The 18,234-nt window shown below is 52.6% G+C and overlaps 1 protein-coding gene across 1 annotated transcript in view; it reads left to right on the top strand.

Annotated features, from left to right (window-relative positions):
- The first annotated feature begins 10,120 nt into the window (after positions 1 to 10,120).
- The window catches only part of TBX5 (T-box transcription factor 5), a 38,382-nt gene continuing 30,268 nt past the window's right edge, over positions 10,121 to 18,234 (top strand). The window contains exons 1-4 of the mRNA XM_054288927.1: positions 10,121 to 10,160; positions 12,490 to 12,665; positions 14,525 to 14,619; positions 17,146 to 17,265. Coding sequence (XP_054144902.1) covers positions 10,121 to 10,160; positions 12,490 to 12,665; positions 14,525 to 14,619; positions 17,146 to 17,265 — 431 coding nt within the window. The remainder of the gene's footprint in view (positions 10,161 to 12,489; positions 12,666 to 14,524; positions 14,620 to 17,145; positions 17,266 to 18,234) is intronic.

Genomic DNA, 18,234 nt, shown 5'->3' with positions numbered 1-18,234 from the left:
CCGCATCTCCACACGCAAAGGGAGGATCAAGACGTGGAGAGAGTGCTAACATGAATTCCTACTGTGGGAAAACATGCTGCACTTTGATTATTTTTTCTGTGGTTTCCAGGCTGTTTGGGCTGTAGGAAAACGAGCAGATAGAGAGTGGAGGGGGAAAAGAAACCCATCAACTCGCAACGCTGCTTTCTAGGTTTTTTTGAGAGGCTGTTGGGGAAGAGAAAAATGCGGGGAAAATATGGTTTTCGTTAAAAAAAAATCTCCAAGCGATTTTGCTGGGTTGGAAAGAGGGCAGAGAGGCAGCTGTTCCCCGCTCGCCCTTCATCCCCCCAGATCCAGGCCCGCAGCTCTCCCTCTGTTATTTTTGTTTTTTAGGGCAGAACGAGCAAATCTGGCTGGCACCGAGTGAGAACCTTGGCTGGCGTGGGGTGAAATCGCCTCTCTTGGGGTTTGGACAGGCGAAACTTTGCGCTGGGGTTTTTGTGGATTCGTTTCTCTTTCGAGGAACCAGCACCGGGATGGAGAGGAGCAGCGGTGCCACGGGGCGTGGGGCGACCCTCGGGGGGCTCGGGGAAGGGGCCCGGTGCCTTTCGCACACATTTGCTGGGAGGGTTTCCAAATTCTTTTCCAAATATAGCCCTGGCTCCTGCGGGTGCCCTTCAGGCAGCCCGGGGGGACAAGCGCGACCCCGGCAGGGAACGGGGACGGGGTGACCCCATGGAAACACGCGTGGAAGCTGCAGGGCCCATCCCCATCGCTCTCCGTTTTCCCTGCACTCCGAGCAAGCTTATTTTGGGGGGTTTTTGGGTCCTTTCTGCCCTGCTGTCACCTCCGGTCCTTCCCGAGGGTGGCACCGTCCCCCATGCCCTGTCCCGGGCCAGCAAGGAGGGATGAGGAGTTATTTTCCTATTCTAACCCAAATCTGGGAATTCCCACCCCAAAACGCCCTGGCAGGAAGGGCCGAGTTGGGACAACAGCGGGGTGTCCACAAGCACCATCAACTTTGGGGGGCCCCCAAACCAGACCCCCCATTTCCCTCAGAATTCCCGTCCTGGAGGGAAATCCAGCTGGGGGAAGGAGGCAGAGCCTGGGGGGATCTGGGGTGAGGGGATCCCTCCCCGCAGTCCTGGGAGCCTTCAAAGATCATTTCAAATGGGATTTACACCCGCACCCCCCGTCCCGCAGCCCCCGGTTCCATTATAAAAGGCTCCGCTTTGGGATATTTCTCCCCCATCACGTTTTTATAGCGAGATCAAGGACAAACTTGTTGCGGGTCTTTGGGATTTTTTTTTTTCTGTAGTTGTTTTATAATTTTTTTTTTAATTTTTTTTTTTCCAAGTTCTTTTCGGGGGGTAGCTCGGAGAAATTTGCGGTTCTCCCGCCGCAATTAAGAGGCAGAGGGAGCGCGATCTTGATTGCTGCCGCTCGCTGTGCTCGCTTCGGAGGTGGGGAAGGGGAGGGGGAGACGGGACGACGGGAGGGAATTGATTTTAGATTTCTCTTTTATGTCGGGTCTGGTTTCTGGTGATTAAATTTCTCTCTTCTGCGGACTGAACCTCGGGATAACTGATTAATAACATGCCACTTGGCGCCAACACGGGGTCTCGAGGCCTTTAATCGGCAAGATGCACAAGAGAACAGAGAGAAACACAGAGCAGGACAGAACTCCACCGACTATTCCAGCCTGCTGCTCTCTGCCTCGGAGGATTTTTTTTCTTCCCTCCCCCTCATCTTTTCAGTATTTCCTGCTAAACTCGTAAACTTTATTTGATTTACAGCTATTTCATGAACCTGCTTAAACTAACATGTGTTCCGTCTTGTCCGACTGAATCATAAAAACAATCTTGGATCCAAACGAGTTTTTTTTTTTTTTAAAGGAAGAAACGAGTTATTAATGACAGAAAATAGACATTGTCTTGCACGGCGGCCCCCGGAGAGGGGAGGTTGGTGGCTCCTGTGCCCGCAGCCTGCGGGGGGACACGGGCTCGGCTCCTTTTTTTGGGAGATTTTTTTGCGCACAGATTCGAGCGCTCCTTTCGCCCTCTAAAGGATATTTCGTTGGAAATGAACGATTTTCAAGGCAAAATGAGCTGGTAAAAGCATCAACCCGCGGCCCCTGTGGTGGCAGCCTGGCAGACACACACGGGGCAGGTAAACACGCCTGGCTGCACCCCAAAAATCCCAGGCAGGAACCAAACGAGCTCCTGAAATTTTCTCCAGTGGGGTGAAAGCAGAATTTATTTTGTGCCCAAAACCACAGGACAGAGAAGCACGTATCAACAGGAACTGTTGATATCCGTGGAACAGGTATAAACACATAGGGTTGTATAAATGGAAGCACACTCGGGTTTATAAAAAAATCAGGTTTACCACACCGAGTACCACCCAAATATTCAGCCCCGATTCCCACCTCTGTTTGTGTGGAAAAGCTCTCCAGGGAAGATACCTGCTAGGCTCAGAATTAACTCCCTGACACTTCGGGAAGCGGGATAGGGCATCCCACTGCTCCCAGATATCGCCGATAACCGGCGGGGCTCTGCCCCTCCAAAATCCATTTCTCTTCTGCACTCGGGTAGCTCAGGGCCCTGAAGTTGCAATTTGGGTTTAAACCCTCACCCAGCCCTGGAACAAGAGGGGAAATGCTCATTTTTTTCTTTTCTATTCCTCCTGTGATAATTTTTTGGTATTGAACATTTTCTGAACACACACACAAAAGAAATCTCAAGAACTCTTTTGGGTTATTGATGTAATCTGTATTTTTTCCCGCAGAGATAAAAATGGATTTTAGGATGCCCGTGACACCCGTCCAAGGCCGAGCCCACAGCCACCCCCCTGCCTCCCTGGGAGCGTCTCCCGCTCCCAAAATTCGCGGATAGCCGGGAGTACAAAGGAAAATCTGGGAATCCCAGAGCGGCCGCGCTGCGCTGTCACCCGGCGTTATTCAGGGCAGGGGGCGAGAAAAGGGGGGAGAAACGGAAAATGGGGAAGAAAGGAGACGAAAGGGCTTGGAAAAGAGGAAAGAGAGAAAGAAAAATGAGATGGAGAGAAAGGGAGGAAGAAAAATGAGTTGGAGAGAAAGGGAGGAAGAAATTGGGCCGGGATGAGGGAACTGGGGATGCCCTTGGGGTCGCCCCTGCCCAGGGCTCCTCTGCTTGGGAGGGCGAGGGAAGGGAAAACACCCACAGGTGATGCTGTGAGGCTTTTCATCGGTGTCTGCTTCAAACCCTGCGGATCGGGCTCCTTTTGCCACCCCTTCAAGGTGACGGCAGGATCGCGCTCAGGGAGAGGCACGGGGAGCTGAGCATTTCCCCTTTTTTGCCCTCATTTCGTTTCTTCCCAGGGAGCGAAGAGAGCGAAGGCCTTATCAGCTTTTATTTGCTCCTCGGGGCCGAGATAAGGCCCTGATTGACGCCCTGGTTGGAGCGGGGATCCCACGGACACCCCGTGCCAAAAATTCACCCACGATAATGGGCACAAAGAGAAATTCAGCCCAATTTCCTCTGGGCAACACTGGGGAAAAACTGGGGAGGGGGTGGTGGGGTCCTGTCTGCCCGGACTCCCCTCCCTGAGAGATTTTTCTCCCTTTTAGAGGAAACAGATCCCTTTTGCTCCATTAGGGATGGATTTGGGGATCCAGGAGGAAAAGGGATTTTCACCCCACGCGTGGGAGGTGCGGGAGGGCTGCGCCGTGCCCGCGCCTCGCCAAGCCAAGCCCTGCCTCTGCCCCGCTCCTTCTTTTTCATTTTCGTCACTGTTTTAAAGGCTGCAGCTCGCCTGGGAAATTAATGGGCTCAGGGAGGGGAAAAGGGTTTTAATTGCAAATTTTTTTTTTTTTTTTTTTTTTAAGGTAGCCAGAAGGGCGGGAAAAAAAAAAACCAAACCAACAAACCAACAAAAACCAAATCCAAAACAGCCGAAACCACAAACTTTAAAAGAAAAACGCCATTCACCTGTAATTAAAAAAAAATAATTAAAAAATAAAAAAGCTCGGGCCAGGTATCTACCCCCGAAGGCTCGTCTAAAGCAATTCTCCAGCACTAAATGCAGGATTTTGTAATGGCAATAATGACACGACAGAACTGTATTGGCGGGACTTTTACACAAATGTTTTGTTGATACCAACTCTCAGATCAATGCAGTCAGTCCCTGCCCCCATGGCTGAGGGGAAAGAAAATAGGAAACAATCGGGTGAAAAAATCCAACACATATTAAAAAAAAAAAAAACCAAATAAGTGAATGGACAAAAATGCTTCCAGAGAGGAGGATTATTTTAAACACTTGTTTGCTCCCAGGTGCGTATTTCGCCAAAGCGAAAAGCGGCCAACAAAAGGGAAATAAAAGCAAAGAGAGAACTGGTCCGAGAGGGGAAGTAAATTACCTAAAAATGGAAAGGAAAAATAATAATCCCTGCTAGGAGGGACATGATTTTCTCTGAAATTATGGCAAGGAGAAAAAAATTAGCGTTAGGAAGCCACAAGGGCTGATGTCTCTGTGTTTTACCAGCCGGGCATCCCTGGGCAGGGCGGCCGCCGAGGAGCCGCGAGAGAAACGCAAAAACCTCCTCGGTTTGGTTCAGCCGACCCAAAAAGTGATTTTAAAGGGGTGTGGAGGGCGGGCGGGGGGAGAGCGAGTTCACGCTCGGCACTATTTCTTACTGCTGACACCTCGACCCCACTGCGAGCCGGCACCCCGGCCATCCATCCCCTTCCTGCGGCAAATCCCGCACGGAGAGAGCTGCGGGGACAGCCGGGACACCCAGCCCGGGGCTGCGGGCACAACCAGGGACAGCCGGGACACCCAGCCCTGGGGTGCGGGCACAACCAGGGACAGCCGGGACACCCTGCCCGGGGCTGCGGTGACAGCCGGGGAGAGCCGGGGACACCGTGCCCGTGGGTCCGGGGACAGCCGGGGACACCCTGCCCGGGGCTCCGGGGACAGCCGGGACAGCCAGGGACAGCCGGGGACACCCTACCCGGGGCTCCGGCCATGCGGGGCTCCAGAGCCGAGGCTCGCCGGGGCCGGGGAGCGCGGCTGGGGAGCTGAAAAACCGGGATCGAGCACGGCAGGGCTGCACGGAACTCGGGGGGGAACAGCCACAAACCCACCATCCCCACCCAGGTAAGTGCTGCACCGTGTTTGGGGCCGTGGCTGCCGGAAAATGCGGGAGATTTGTATTTCTAGATAATATATAAATATATATTTATATATATCTGGTGCATAGGCGGTGCATCCGCGCTGATCCGCTCGCCCGCCTTCTGCTGGCGCGCAGATTTGCGCCCACTCCCACTGAGCTGTGAGGAGGGTGGGGGCACATTAAGGCTTGTGTGCACCCAAAAATCCCTCTTTAAACCCCGGGTAAGATGGAAATATCCATATAAAACCAAACAGTGGATGGGGCAGGGATGGCTCGAGCTGTTGGGCAAGTGTTTGTGAGGATCTCATCACAAACTGCAATCTCATCACAATCTGCACATCCACACAGGCGATTTTTGTGCTGTGCCTGGGGGTGTTTCCGTGCACAAACAGCCGTGTTTATCCACGAGGAACTCTTGGATCTCAGCACTCGCGCGGTCATACTGCTAAAGATACCAAATAAATAATATATGGAATAATGGGATATGAAATCGCTTAAAGGCTTGAGCGGAGAGGCATCGTGTGCGGGGGCGTGTTTGCAAATGGAGTGTCTGCACTCGTGTGTGCACATCTGTGCCTAAATACCTGTATTTGCCTTAAATACCTGTATTTCCCTTAAATACCTGTATTTGCCTTAAATACCTGTATTCCCCTTAAGAACCTGTATTTGCCTTAAATACCTGCATTTTCGGGTAGTTTTACCTGCATTCCTGTTTGTGCCCGTTCTGTGGCCCCTCATCCTCGCCGCTCTCATTCCCCGGCAGCAGCAGCAGCAGGATCCGCGCTGCTCCAGCCTCGGAGGCCGGGAGCGGGCAGGGACAGCGATTCCCATCCCTCGGGGCTTGGGGGGACCTCAGGGGACACCAGGAGGTGATGCCGGCTGCGGGGGAGAATATTTGAGTTCTCATTTTGCGTGGGGTCCTATCCTTTGGGCTCTCGGTGCCAGCTGGAGAACCGTCCTCGGTGGGTTTTCCCCTTTTCTCAGGGTTTTTTTCCCTCCATCCCGAACATTTGGCACGGCCAGATCCAACAAATGTGGCGCACCAGGGTTGAAGGGGCCTTTCCCTCCCTAACCCCCTTAATTTTATTTTTTTCCCTCCATCCTCGCTGGTGCTTTTCCGGCGGGCCTGGTTCATCCAGACCCCTCAAAGCTGGGCCGGGGGGCTCAGGGCAGGGCTGGGGGTGCTGCCCCAGCCCCTCGGGCCGGGCAGTGCTGCGATGCCCGCTGGGAACTCACCTTGGCTCCCGCACGGCTCCTCGCTCTTCCTCGGCTGCTGCTCTTGATTTCCTTGCTCCCTGTTTCTCCTCCTCTCTTTTTCTGTCGGAGGAAAAAACGCTTTAGTACCTTTTTCTCTATGTACTTGTGTGTATTTTATTTCCTGTTATTTTTCCTTTTATTTTTCCTTTCATTTTCTCCTTTCATTTTTTAATTATTTATTTTTTAAATTTGAGTGAAATCTTCCTGCTACCACCGCATGTGCATCCTAAAATTCCTCCAGATAAAGGGAGAGCTGGGACACGGGGCAGCGCCAGCGGCATCTCTGGCTGCACTTGGAGGGATTTGGAGGTTTTTGATTTTTTTTTCCCCTTGTCAATCTCATTTGGCAAATAATCGCCTGGACTTGCTATTTTTTCCCCCCTTTTTTCCTCTATATTTTTTTATTTAATCAGAGCAAATAATTGGTTCCCGAAGCACACTTGAATCCGTGCAAATAACCAGGTTATCATTTGCTATATATAGCCCAGCGTGCTTGCTTCCAGAGGCGCCTGAGCGTTCATTGGACAAGTTTCCTGCTCACTCTCACAGAATTATTTGTTTAGAAAAAGAAATTCAGCTGAATAATGCCGATCCCGTTGGATTATTTAAGTTGTGATGAAGAGGCAGTTTTGTTTCTGTTTTCCCTTTTTTCTGCTCGAGGATGAGGGGGTTTCCCTGACATTTCCAGCGGCTCAGTTCCTGCTCGGATATGCTATAAAACACCTCACACCCGCATGTCTAAGTCTGCCTCGTGAATATCTATATTTATATATATAAACATACATCACATAGAGGTCGCACACACCCAGCCACGTTTATTCTGCATTTCACCGAATGGATTTCTTTTTGGGAAGAAAAAAAAAAAAAAAAAAGGCACAGGAATCTCCCTGATAGAGCTTTAAAAAGAGGAGAATAATACAAATTAACCTTCCATTACTGCTGCAGTCAACCATGACAGAATAGGCCAGTTGCGTGGTTGGTGACGTCTCCGTGTCCTATAGGAGCAAAGCTCGTGAGATAGCAGCTATCGCCTTGAACTCTCTTTATTTTATCGGAGTATGGCCGGTAATAAACAGTAATATTTAATTTGTCTGAGACCACAAACCGGCTTCGAGCTGGAAGGCTCCTCGCCTTGCCCTTCTAGTCCTGGGGGAGCCTGAATTTGCCGTTCTTTTTTTTCCCCAGCTGCTTTCTTTTTTTTTTTTTTTTTCTTTTTTTTTCTTTTTTTTTTTTTCTTTCCCTCCTTGTCCACTCCTCCCCCCCCTACAACCTGCAGACGGAAATAAATTCGATTTATTTGCATCGTTTTCAACTTGTCTTCAAGGTGTTTGAGAGCTAGTTTGGCACTGGAGAGGTGAGTGCTTTTCTAGGCAGCGGCCGTGCTCGGGTTCGCTCTTCCGAACTTCAGCATTTTCACTTCTCCCTTCCTTTCCGCCCAGGGGAGGAGGGAAGCTATTTTTCTCTGCCAGAAACCTTTCTCCTCGTTGCTTTTGCTTGTTTTTTTTCTAAGGAAACCCCGCTGTCCTTTCGGGGATGCTGGCGGCACACGTGCGGTGCGGGCCGGCCGCGCTCCCCGCGTGTTTCCGCGGCTTTCCCGCACCTCCTGCCCGCCTTTCCCGCTGCCCTTCCCCGCTTTTCCCTCGGGTTTGCACCGCTCGGAGCAGAGCCCAGGCCAGGGAAAGGCTCCTCGGAGCCCTCGCTCGCCCCAGGCCGGGGCTCCCTCGCCGCTTTCCCCGCAGGGCAACGAGCGCCCGCTTTGCTGCCTGGTTTATTTGTGTTTGGAAGCGCTGCTCGGCTCCTTTCCCCTCGAAAAAATAATGAAATATGGGACAAGCTTGGCTCTGTTTGTTTAAGTAGCGTTCTCTGGCTTATTCTCTGCGGCTACAAGTGCAGTTATTTTATTATTCTTATTTGCGAGCGTTTACTGTTGGCTGTTTCTTCTCAAGTAGCTGCTGGGACTGGCGTGCACATGGGAAGGGTTTGGGAGATGCCAAACTTCACCCGCAGCCGCGCCCCCCTCCCCGAGAGCCGCTCAGAGCCCCCAGACCTTCCCCTTCCTCACCTCAAACTTTCAGAGGGCTCCGGTGTTATCGCGCCCTGCGAGGGTGGATTGCTGAAAATTTCCTCGAAATGCCAAAAAAACAACAAAAAAAGAGAAATTGTCTGAGAGGCAGAAAAGAGTAAGGGATTTTTTTTTTTTTTTCTGATGGGACAGAGCGGCGAGCAGAGGGTGGGGGCAGCAGGAGGAGGAGGAGGAGGAGGGTGGGCAGAGCAGATCTGAACCATGCCATTTATTCCGAGTCTTATCAAAAATCCGCCTCGCCAATCTGGTTCTCTTCAGCCTGCAGAATGCGACAGGGAGGCTGTTTACCCTGCGCTGACCTATTCAACTTTACCCTCCCAATAATACATTAAAAAAAAAAAAAAAAAAAAAAAAAGAAAGAGAGAGAGCGAAGGAAGATGCAGATAAACCCGCAGCCCCTCTCCACGCTGACGGCTTGATTATTTGAGCTCTGGGGGGCTGCGGCCCTCGGCCGTGGCAGCGCGGCCAGGGGTGAGGAAGAGGATGGCAAAGGACAGGGGAAGGAGCCTGGATGCGGCCACAAGCGGGGACAAGGGACACAGCCCCGCGCACACAGCCCGGGGCCCTCGGTGCCGCCGCGCCGCTGTTTCTGGGGGGTTGCACTCATGAGGACAATCTATTTTAGGGGAACACCCCGCACCCCCCAATAAAAGGCCTCTGTGAGCAGCAGCAAATTTCGAGCCGGGTTTAAATCCACACCTCCGGGCTGCCTGTGAGGGCGGGAGGGGGAACCGGGGGTGGCGCGGCCAGCGGTTTATTTAGGGCTGGGGGGGCAGGATATTCCCAGCCGCTGAATTTTCTCTTTGGTTGGGAGAGATGGATGGAAGAGGGAGGGAGGGAAGGAGGGAGGGAGGGGGGAAGGAGGTAAAGGAGAGGGGGAGGGTTGCTGGGGAGTTTGATGATTGTCTTTGTGCCTTGTTCTTGTTTGCCGGCCAGAAAAATAGGCTGGAAAAGGAGGTTTGGGGGGGAGGGGGCGGGAGGGAGGGCTGTGGGAGAGGGAGTCTCTCCGGAGCAGGATCCCAGCTGGTTGGGCAGCGGGTCCCGGCACTTGGCGAGCGGAGCTGGACGAGCCCACGTCACCTCCGCGCTGCGCTCGGCTCCTCCGCGCCCCGCGCCCGGCTCCGCGCACGGCGGCAGCGCCGCGAACCTGCCCGGAGGAGCGGGGCTCGCCCGCCGCCAGAAACTTTTTTCTTCTTCTTCTTCTTCTTTTTTTTCCGAGAGGGTGCTGCTTTCTTTTTCCGCTCTTTCGCCCTCTCGCGCTCTCTCTCTCTTTTTTTTTTTTTAAATTTTTTAATGACTATTTTTTATTTTTAAATTATTTTTAGCCGAGCAGCAGCGAGAGTAGGCTGGGGAGAACTGCATCAGATCAGGCTGAGAAAAGGGTGGGGGTGGAGGCATTATCTTGGTCTCAGGATCCTTTCTAGCGCGTCTGACAACCTGGAAGTGTTTGGAGAGAGCAGGAGAGAGAGAGAGAGAGAGAGAGAGAGAGAGAGAAGCAGGCTTGCATTGGATAGATTTTTTTTCTTCCAGGCTGTGTTTTCACATGCTGATCCGCAAATATAAATAAATAAAAGGAAATATGCACACGAGAAGCCTGATCCCATTGTAATTTCCATTGCAAACGGGGGAAATAGAGCCACACATTATATATGTGGAGATGCATTGATTGCATGGAACTCAACGAGCAAGGTAACGGCTCTTGCATTGCCATGTCTGTCCGTCGGGCTCGGTCTGTCCGTCCGTGTGTGCGGGTGCGTGAGCGAGGCTCAGCGAGAGCGGGGGCACCGCGAGGCCCCGGCAGCGGCGGGGAAAGCAGCGGGGGCTGCTCTGCCCAGCGCTCCTCGGGCTCGGGGAGGGCCAGGAACAAAAGCAGAGGGGGGTGATTTCATTTATTTCATTTTATTTTATAAAATTTCCCCCCTCCTTGTGCTTTTTCCTCCCGCAAACCCCACTCGGCGCCACTTTAGCAAAGGGAGATGCATTTTTCATCCAGCCACCGCGGCCTGGTTCTGTCAAGCTCCATTTCTTCTCAGAAGCTCTTTTAAGGGGAAAAAAAAATAAGAAAAAATAAATTAGAAGCCACGGATCGCCAAATGCTATTAGTTGTGGGATTTTTTTTTGTCGTCACACCCTCTGTTTTAAAAATTATGAATATTTTTTATATCTGCTTAATTATGTCTGGGCGCGGAGAGCATCGAGGAGGCTTCGCTGGGCTGGGCTGTGCTGCCATGGCTGGGTGCCTCTTTGTTTTAATAAACATGCTTTAGGGTTTTTTATTATTATTTTCCCTCGGTCTACCCCCTAACCTTGCCAGCTCTGAGGGAACCATAGCTCCAAGCTGGAGGGAAATCGATTAAAAAATGCATAAGCGGCGCTTCCCAAAGCAAGGAAAAAAAAACCCAAACAAACAAGACACCACAACAGTCCAGAAGGAAAAAAAAAAAAAAAAAAAAAAAAAAAAAAAAAAGGAGGAGGAGGAGGGGAAGAGAAAAGCCTTAAATGGTCCCTGGAGCTGCGGCTCTGCCCCCGCGGGCTGGGCCCGGGCCCGGCTCCCGCAGCGCCCCGCGCACTTTCCGCGCTTTCGCTTCGCCCTCGGCTCCGGGGCCGGGAAAAACCTTTGGGAAGAGAGGGAAGGAGGGAAGGACGGACACGGGCCGTGCCTGCACGAGCTGCAGCTCCAAGGGTGCGGACCTGGAATCCCCTCGCTTTTTGTCCTTTTAAATTATGAATCCGTCCGTGGGTGCGTTCCCCACCACTAGCGGGGAAGATCATTTTCTCCCCCCTCCCTTCCACTCCCAATTTTCCTTCGCTTTTAAAGGAGAATTGCCTTTTTCTCCCTCTCTCTGCTTGATTTTGAACAGCTTTCAAATATCGTTGCAGGGCGAAGAACTCATTTAAAAACATTTTCATGTATTTAAACCCAATATTGCCTCCATATGGTTGGCCTTTCAAAACTCAATCCCCTTCTTTGAAACATGCAAGAAATATTTTTTTAAAGCAGCTAAAACTCCGAACTCCTTAAAAACAATAAAATCCTAACAGATAATTCAATGGCTTTTATCTTTTTTGGTAGTTTTTTTGTGTGTTGCTATGAAACTTTTACCATTCCTGATAGAGCCTTTAAAACTAAGTCAAAATACAGCTTTAAAACTCACTGCGGTTACTCACATCAGATATAAACCTTGTAATTTTTAAGCTCGTTTTCTCTGCTGGTGCAGTTTTATCCTAAATGTTCTGGCTTAGTTCAGTCCAGCCCCAGTTCCATCCCCCGTTCACCAGCCCGAGTTACCTCGCACAGCGTTTGTCCGATTGATTTATTTGCATTTTATATTGTGATTTTCTCCTCCATCCTTTGCTTTTCTTGTAACTGCCTGGACTAAGGGAAGAACAGGCTTTTAAAATTTTTCCTGCTTTATAAGAGGTGCAAAAAGTTGAATTTTCCTTGGGAATTGGGTGCTAGAAGTGGCCTCGTGCGTCAGCGGTGTTTTCCTGCTCCAAACCGGAGCGGGGTGAACGCTTCCCCTTCCCTGGGAGCAAAGCTGGGACTTTCAACCCCCCGGGCCGCAGCGAACCGGGGGAATTGGAGGTGGCCAAGCCTCTGGAGGTTGTGGGGTTCGAGGTGGGGGCTCCAGAGCCATTTGTGCCACTCGCTGCTCGTTCCGCAGCCCCTCGGGTGCTGCCAGGCAGCCCTAAAAACGCGCTGTTTACCTTTTCCAAAAAGATGCATTCAATAATACCGCCTCCCCCTTCCCCTCCCTCCCCACACCCCCCCGAGCCCCCCCCAAAATCCTATCATCCCTTGCGGGCTGCGATAATAAATAAAAGTCTTTATTTCTCCCTCTCCCAAAGTTAAAGGGCCTTGTGAGTGTTAAAGTGAGTGTTGGGATGGTCGGGGCTGCCCCGGCCGGCGCTGCTCTCGCTCGGAGCCACCCCGCCCGATCAAAATCTATCTTTTATTAAACGTCAGCATTGACTTGTGCGTCTCTTATCTCTGCTCTCTCCCGACGTGTGCCTGCAGTGGGGGATTCGGCGAAGGAAGCTCGTAACATGGCGGATAGCGAGGAAGGCTTCGGGCTGCCCAGCACGCCGGCCGATGCGGAGGCCAAGGAGCTGCAGGCCGAGGGCAAGCAGGACACGCAGCTGGGCAACACCAGCAAGTCACCCACCTCTCCCCAGGCTGCCTTCACCCAGCAGGTAAGCACCCAGCTGCGCCCCTTGCACCCCATCCCTGTTCCATTCGCTGGTTTGCCCCTTTTCCACCCCATCCCTTTCTATTCGCCCCGTCCCTGTTCCATTCGCTGGTTTGCCCCTTTCCCACCCCATCCCTATTCCATTCGCTCATTGCCCCTTTTCCACCCCATCCCTGTATCATTCGCTGGTTTCCCCCTTTTCCACCCCATCCTTGTTCTATTCGCTCTTTCCCCCCTTTTCCACCTCATCCCTGTTCCATTCGCTCTTTTCCCCCTTTTCCCCCATCCCTGTTCCATTCGCTCGTTTCCCCCTTTTCCCCGCGGTTTACCCCTTTCCCAGCCGGGGTTGGGTGAATTTAGGCCCCACGCGTGGGTAAAGCCTCGCCTGGCCATGGGCTCACCCTCCTGCCGAGTTATTTGAGGTCGTGCTCCAGCTCCAAAGCTGAGGGGATGTGCCCGGGAGAATTCTGGGGGTGTGGAGAAGCAGGAGGGGAGCAGGACCCCAAAACACAGCGAGGGGAGCCCGGTATGCAGCGGCACCCCCACACCCACCAGTGTCCGTGCCCGGGTGGGCAAATGCACAGGCGAGAACCCACAGGGCGGAGATGCCTTTATATTTATACATAAATGTGTGTATTTTGGACACATTCTCATCTGCGCACCCTCGGACCCCTGGGCGGGCACAGCGGGCACTCAGCGCAGGCTGAGCCACGCGTGGGCACCCTCAGAGTGACAATTGGGGGGTCCCTGGTGCCCTCCCTCTGCCCTGGCCCCCCTGGCGCTGTGTGGGCTCCATGCTCCGAGCCAGCCCTCGGCTTCTCCCCGTGCTGGGAGCCCTGCGAGGGAAGGGGAAAGGAGATTTTCACCGCGGTCCCTGCTGTGGGGTCCCCCGCAGGTACCCCCGATGGACCCCGCTGCCCACGGGTGCACAGAACGCTCGGCAGGGCCCAGGCGAGCACCGGGGGTGTTTGGAAAGCGATCCCCGAGGTCTGAGGGACTTTTTTAGTGAGGGGAGAAGCGCTTGGCTCGGCCGCGGGTGTCCCCTGTGCCTCCCAGCCCGGCTGCAGGGATGTGCTGTCCCCACGGTGGCATCGAGACAATCAGGGCCCGAGGGGAGCAGGGTGACAGCCACGCCGCTCTGGCCTGTAAATCACTCGCGGGACGGTGTCAGTCCCCTCCGCTTGGCTCTGGGAGCTGCCGGGCGGGGATTTCTCCGGGAGGATGCGGTGGGAGCCGGCTCAAGGGCTCTCTGCCCGCAGGACCCCGCTCCAGGCCTGCCCTGAGCGGCATCCCGGGGATCCGGCCTGCCAACCCCTCCGGCCCGCAAACCCCTCCGGCCTGCAAATTCTCCGGCCTGCAAACCCCTCCGGCCTGCAAACCCTCCGTCCTTCAAACCTCTCCGGCCTGCAAACCCTCCGTCCTTCAAACCCCTCCGGCCTGCAAACCCTCCGTCCTTCAAACCTCTCCGGCCTGCAAACCCTGCGGCCGGCTCTGGGCAGGGTTATCCCGGGAGTGCCCCGAGCTCGGCCCGCAGAGCCCGGCCCTTCCCTGCCAGCTCCCGGCTGGGCCGTGCGGGGCCATGCGGAGCCCGGCTGCCCTCGGGGCTGTCCCCGCTCCCCTCAGGGCTGTCCCTGCTCCCCTTGGGGTTGTCCCCGCTTCTCTCGGGGCTGCGCCCGCTGCTCTCCGAGCTGTCTCCGCTGCCCTCGGGGCAGTCCCGACTCCCCTCGGGTTTGTCCCCATGGCTCTCTCTAATGTCCCCGCTCCCCTCGGGGTTGTCCCCTCTGCTCTCGGGGCTGTCCCCGCTCCCCTCGGGGCTGTCCCCGCTGCCCTCGGGCTAACGCTCTGTGCCTCCCCGCTCCGCAGGGCATGGAGGGCATCAAGGTGTTTTTGCACGAACGTGAGCTGTGGCTGAAGTTCCACGAGGTGGGCACGGAGATGATCATAACCAAGGCCGGCAGGTAAGAGCGGGGGGCTCCGCGGTGCCCTCGGTGTTTGCGGGGACGGACAGGGGAACATCCCCACCTGGATGGGGGACGCCGGGCGCCTCCCCGGCCCAGGGACAGTCACACCTCTGGTGTCCGTGTGTGTGTGTGTGTGTGTGTGTGTGTGCCACTGGCCGGCCGTGCAGAGCCCTCCCTGCCTGCAGAGAGGCGGCAGAAATTGTTTCTTCTGGCTACTTTCTCAACCAGAACAGTTGGGTCATTAATTCCGACTTCAGGCCTTTGGAAACTTTCCAGGCGAACGGGAGTTGAGTTGCAACCACTTGGCCAAAAAGCAAATTTTGTTTAGAGCAGCTCGCTGGGCCACTATTATTATTATTATTATTATTATTATTATTATTATTATTATTATTATTAGTGCAATTTGGCTCTTCTGCTTGCTCCCCCCCCCCCAAAGTTTCATGCCGTTTTACAGAGATTTTTATTTATTTCTGCTCACTCTGGAGCGAATATTCCCATCTAAGCCACTTCACCCCTTTTAAAAGTCTAGGCGGTCTTAAGCTACTGTTTATAGAGAGATAAAAAAGCTGTTTAGATGCAGAGATAGATGCGTCCGCAAATAAATATCATGTGGGTGTGTTTCTGTGCGGGTGTTTGTCTGCGTGGGTGTGCGGCAAAATATGCAGCCTTGCAAATCCAACTTTATTGGGATTTAATCGATTCCACGACCGGCTGTGTAAACCTGATCCGCAGATATTTATATGCGGACGAGGGTATTTTTGAGGGGATTTAACATTATCCTGCATATTAACGTGGTGGAGGGTTGTTAAATTGAAGAGTGGCCAGCGAGACGCTGTAAAAAAGTCTCTCCAGTCCTATCAACAAATTGGGAGCAGCCCGAGGGAGGATTTTTCGTTGTGATTTTCAATTAGAATCCTTGGAGGAAAAAGGGGAAAAGCCTCCACGTGTAGGAATAGTTTCAGATTGTAGGGACGCAATCAACAGGGCAGAATGAAACTTTCATTTCGCTCTGTCAGCTGGTATTTGTTGTATTTGCCTGAAGAGGGAGGGGGGAAAATAAATATCGAGCTGGTTGGATAAAGTTTTAGCGAATGGATCTCGCCTTCCCCTTGAACCTTGCTGCTGCGAAATGGATTTGAGAGGGGTTTGTGGCCAAGGGGACATGGGATGGAGTCGGTGCTGGGATCTCCCGATAAAAAACCCCGGTTCGCAGGGACAAAAAAAATAAAAAAAAATCCAACTCCGAAGGGAGACAGAAACCACCTTGCAGAAATTTCAAACAAAAATCTCTGTGGACAGCGATCTCATCTGGAGGGCAATAAAAGAGACATTTACAGGCAGGGCTCGAGGGGAGATGCGGGCTCGGTTTCCTTATTTACATCCTTGCCCGTGGTTCTCGTTCAAGTCCCTGCTCCCGCTGCTCAGGTGTTTTCCATGGAGTTACAGATTAATCTCCAGCTGGAATTTGGTTTCTCCTCCCTTAAAAAGTTTAAGTTCAAGACCCGCTTCCTTCTTTGGGCGCTTTTCGCCCCCCCTACAACATTTTAGAGCCGAATTAAAGCCCAGCCCAGCCCAGGTGCCCCACGGCAGCGATAAGATCCGAGCCTCGGAGAAGAGCGAGGTATTTTTAGAGGTGTGGGACTTTTCTTTTTTTTTGGAATTTTTTTTTGTTGTTTATGCGTGTTTTAAGTCAGGGCTCCATTTTCATCTGCTTTATTTTTAAATATTTGGAAAGCTCGAACTAAAATAACAGCAGTGGTTTAAGTGCCTGCCTTGCAGTAATGGAAAATATTTCGAAAAGCCCCTGCCTTGTGTGTATCCGAGGGTTTCCAAGGATTTGTCAGGTGTGTTTGCTGCTGTCTCGGGGTGATCGCACGGCTGTTCACGGGTTTTCTCTTCCACCTGAGTGCGTGCAGGTTTTTTGCTCGTTATCTGTCCCTAGAACCTCGAGGTATTCATATAAATGTATTTTAAAATATTTATATTTCTATATATGTAATATATGAGAACGTATTTCTATAAACATATACATTTATAGAAAGATATATAAATATAATTTTTATAGGAGTATCTATATTGTAACTTTTATTTTAAAACTTTTTTTTGGCAAATTTCCTCTCCTGTTCCAGCGGTTTATGGAGGGAGGGAAGTAACTTGCTTCCAAAAGTTCTCACGCTCAAATTTGTTCCAAAAAACGGAGATTCAAAACTTTGGTGAAAGAAATAATTAGTAAAAACACGAATAGATTAACAGATACACGAGGAGGTGAATAAACAAACACGCCAGCCTCGAAATTCCGATTTTGGTTTGATAAATCACCCGGTTTGCCTGAGTGGGACCCAGCACCACCCAAACCTGTCCCAAATGCCAAGGGGACTGTGGGGAAGATCCACCTGGGAACGGGGTTTAACCCTTTTGTTAAATGTTAAATGTTTCCCTCCGATGTCTCCTCCTCGCACACACGAAACCACCTTGGCAAACTTTGTTTTTATACTTATATTTATTTATTTATTTCTTCAACAGGCGAATGTTCCCCAGCTACAAAGTGAAGGTCACTGGCCTCAATCCAAAGACCAAGTACATCCTGCTGATGGATATCGTACCGGCGGATGACCACAGATACAAATTCGCGGATAACAAATGGTAGGCACGCCTGGGGGACAGGGACGAGACCTCTGGGGCTGCCCGAGGTGGGAGAAATCCTTCAATCAGCGGCTCGTCCTTCTTTTTCCGTGCAAAATGTTGGGCTGCAGGAGCCTCACCTGGGCGTAGTGGGGTGTTACCACAGCCCCCGGGACAAAAATGCATCCAAAAAAAAGGGGAAAACAGCAGGAATTCTGTCGCAATTAACGAATCCTGTTTGACGATGAAATTATTCGCTATTGTGGAGCTGATGGTTTAATTATATTAAGGAAGGCAATATCGCCGGGCAGGAAAATTTTTAGGATTTATTCTTTGCTCCTGGCCGTAATTAGGGAAAGGGGGAAGGATGGGGTTAAACGGGCGAGCGGCGAGAGCCATCTCCGACGGGAAAGGTGCCAGAGAGCTCAGTAATTCCCCGAGCCAGCCGTGCTGGAAATGCCTTTTCTCCTTCTCCCGGGCACGGGTACCTGGGGGCGAGGGGACGGAGGGGCAGCTGGAACCCACGGGAGGGCATGGCCGGGAGTAGGAACCCCAAAAGGGGACAGACGGGGAGCAGGAGCCCACGGGAGAGGATGGACGGAAGCAGGAACCCCAGGAAGGGAGAGAGGGGGAGCAGGAGCCCCAAAAGGGGATGGGAGGGAGCAAGAGCCCACGGGAGGGGACCGACGGGGAACAGGAACCCCAGGAAGGGACAGATGGGGAGCAGGAGCCCACGGGAGAGGATAGGAGGGAGCGGGAGCCCCAGGACGGGATAGATGGGGAGCAGGAACCCCAAGAGAGGATGGACGGGGAGCAGGAGCCCCAGGAGGGGACGGATGGGAATAGGAACCCCAAGAAGGGACGGACGGGGAGCAGGAGCCCCAGAAGAGGATGGCCGGGAGCAGGAGCCCTAGGAAGGGACAGACGCCCCAAGAGGGGATGGATGGGGGAGCAGGAACACCAGGAAGGGACGGACGGGGAGCAGGAGCC

The sequence above is a fragment of the Melozone crissalis genome, unplaced genomic scaffold, assembly GCF_028551555.1.
Source record: "Melozone crissalis strain CALT ecotype California unplaced genomic scaffold, PUWL_Pcris_2 ptg000063l_1, whole genome shotgun sequence".
Lineage (NCBI taxonomy): Eukaryota > Metazoa > Chordata > Aves > Passeriformes > Passerellidae > Melozone > Melozone crissalis.
Note: the sequence above shows the minus strand (reverse complement) of the source record. Positions and strands in the feature narration are given on the sequence as shown.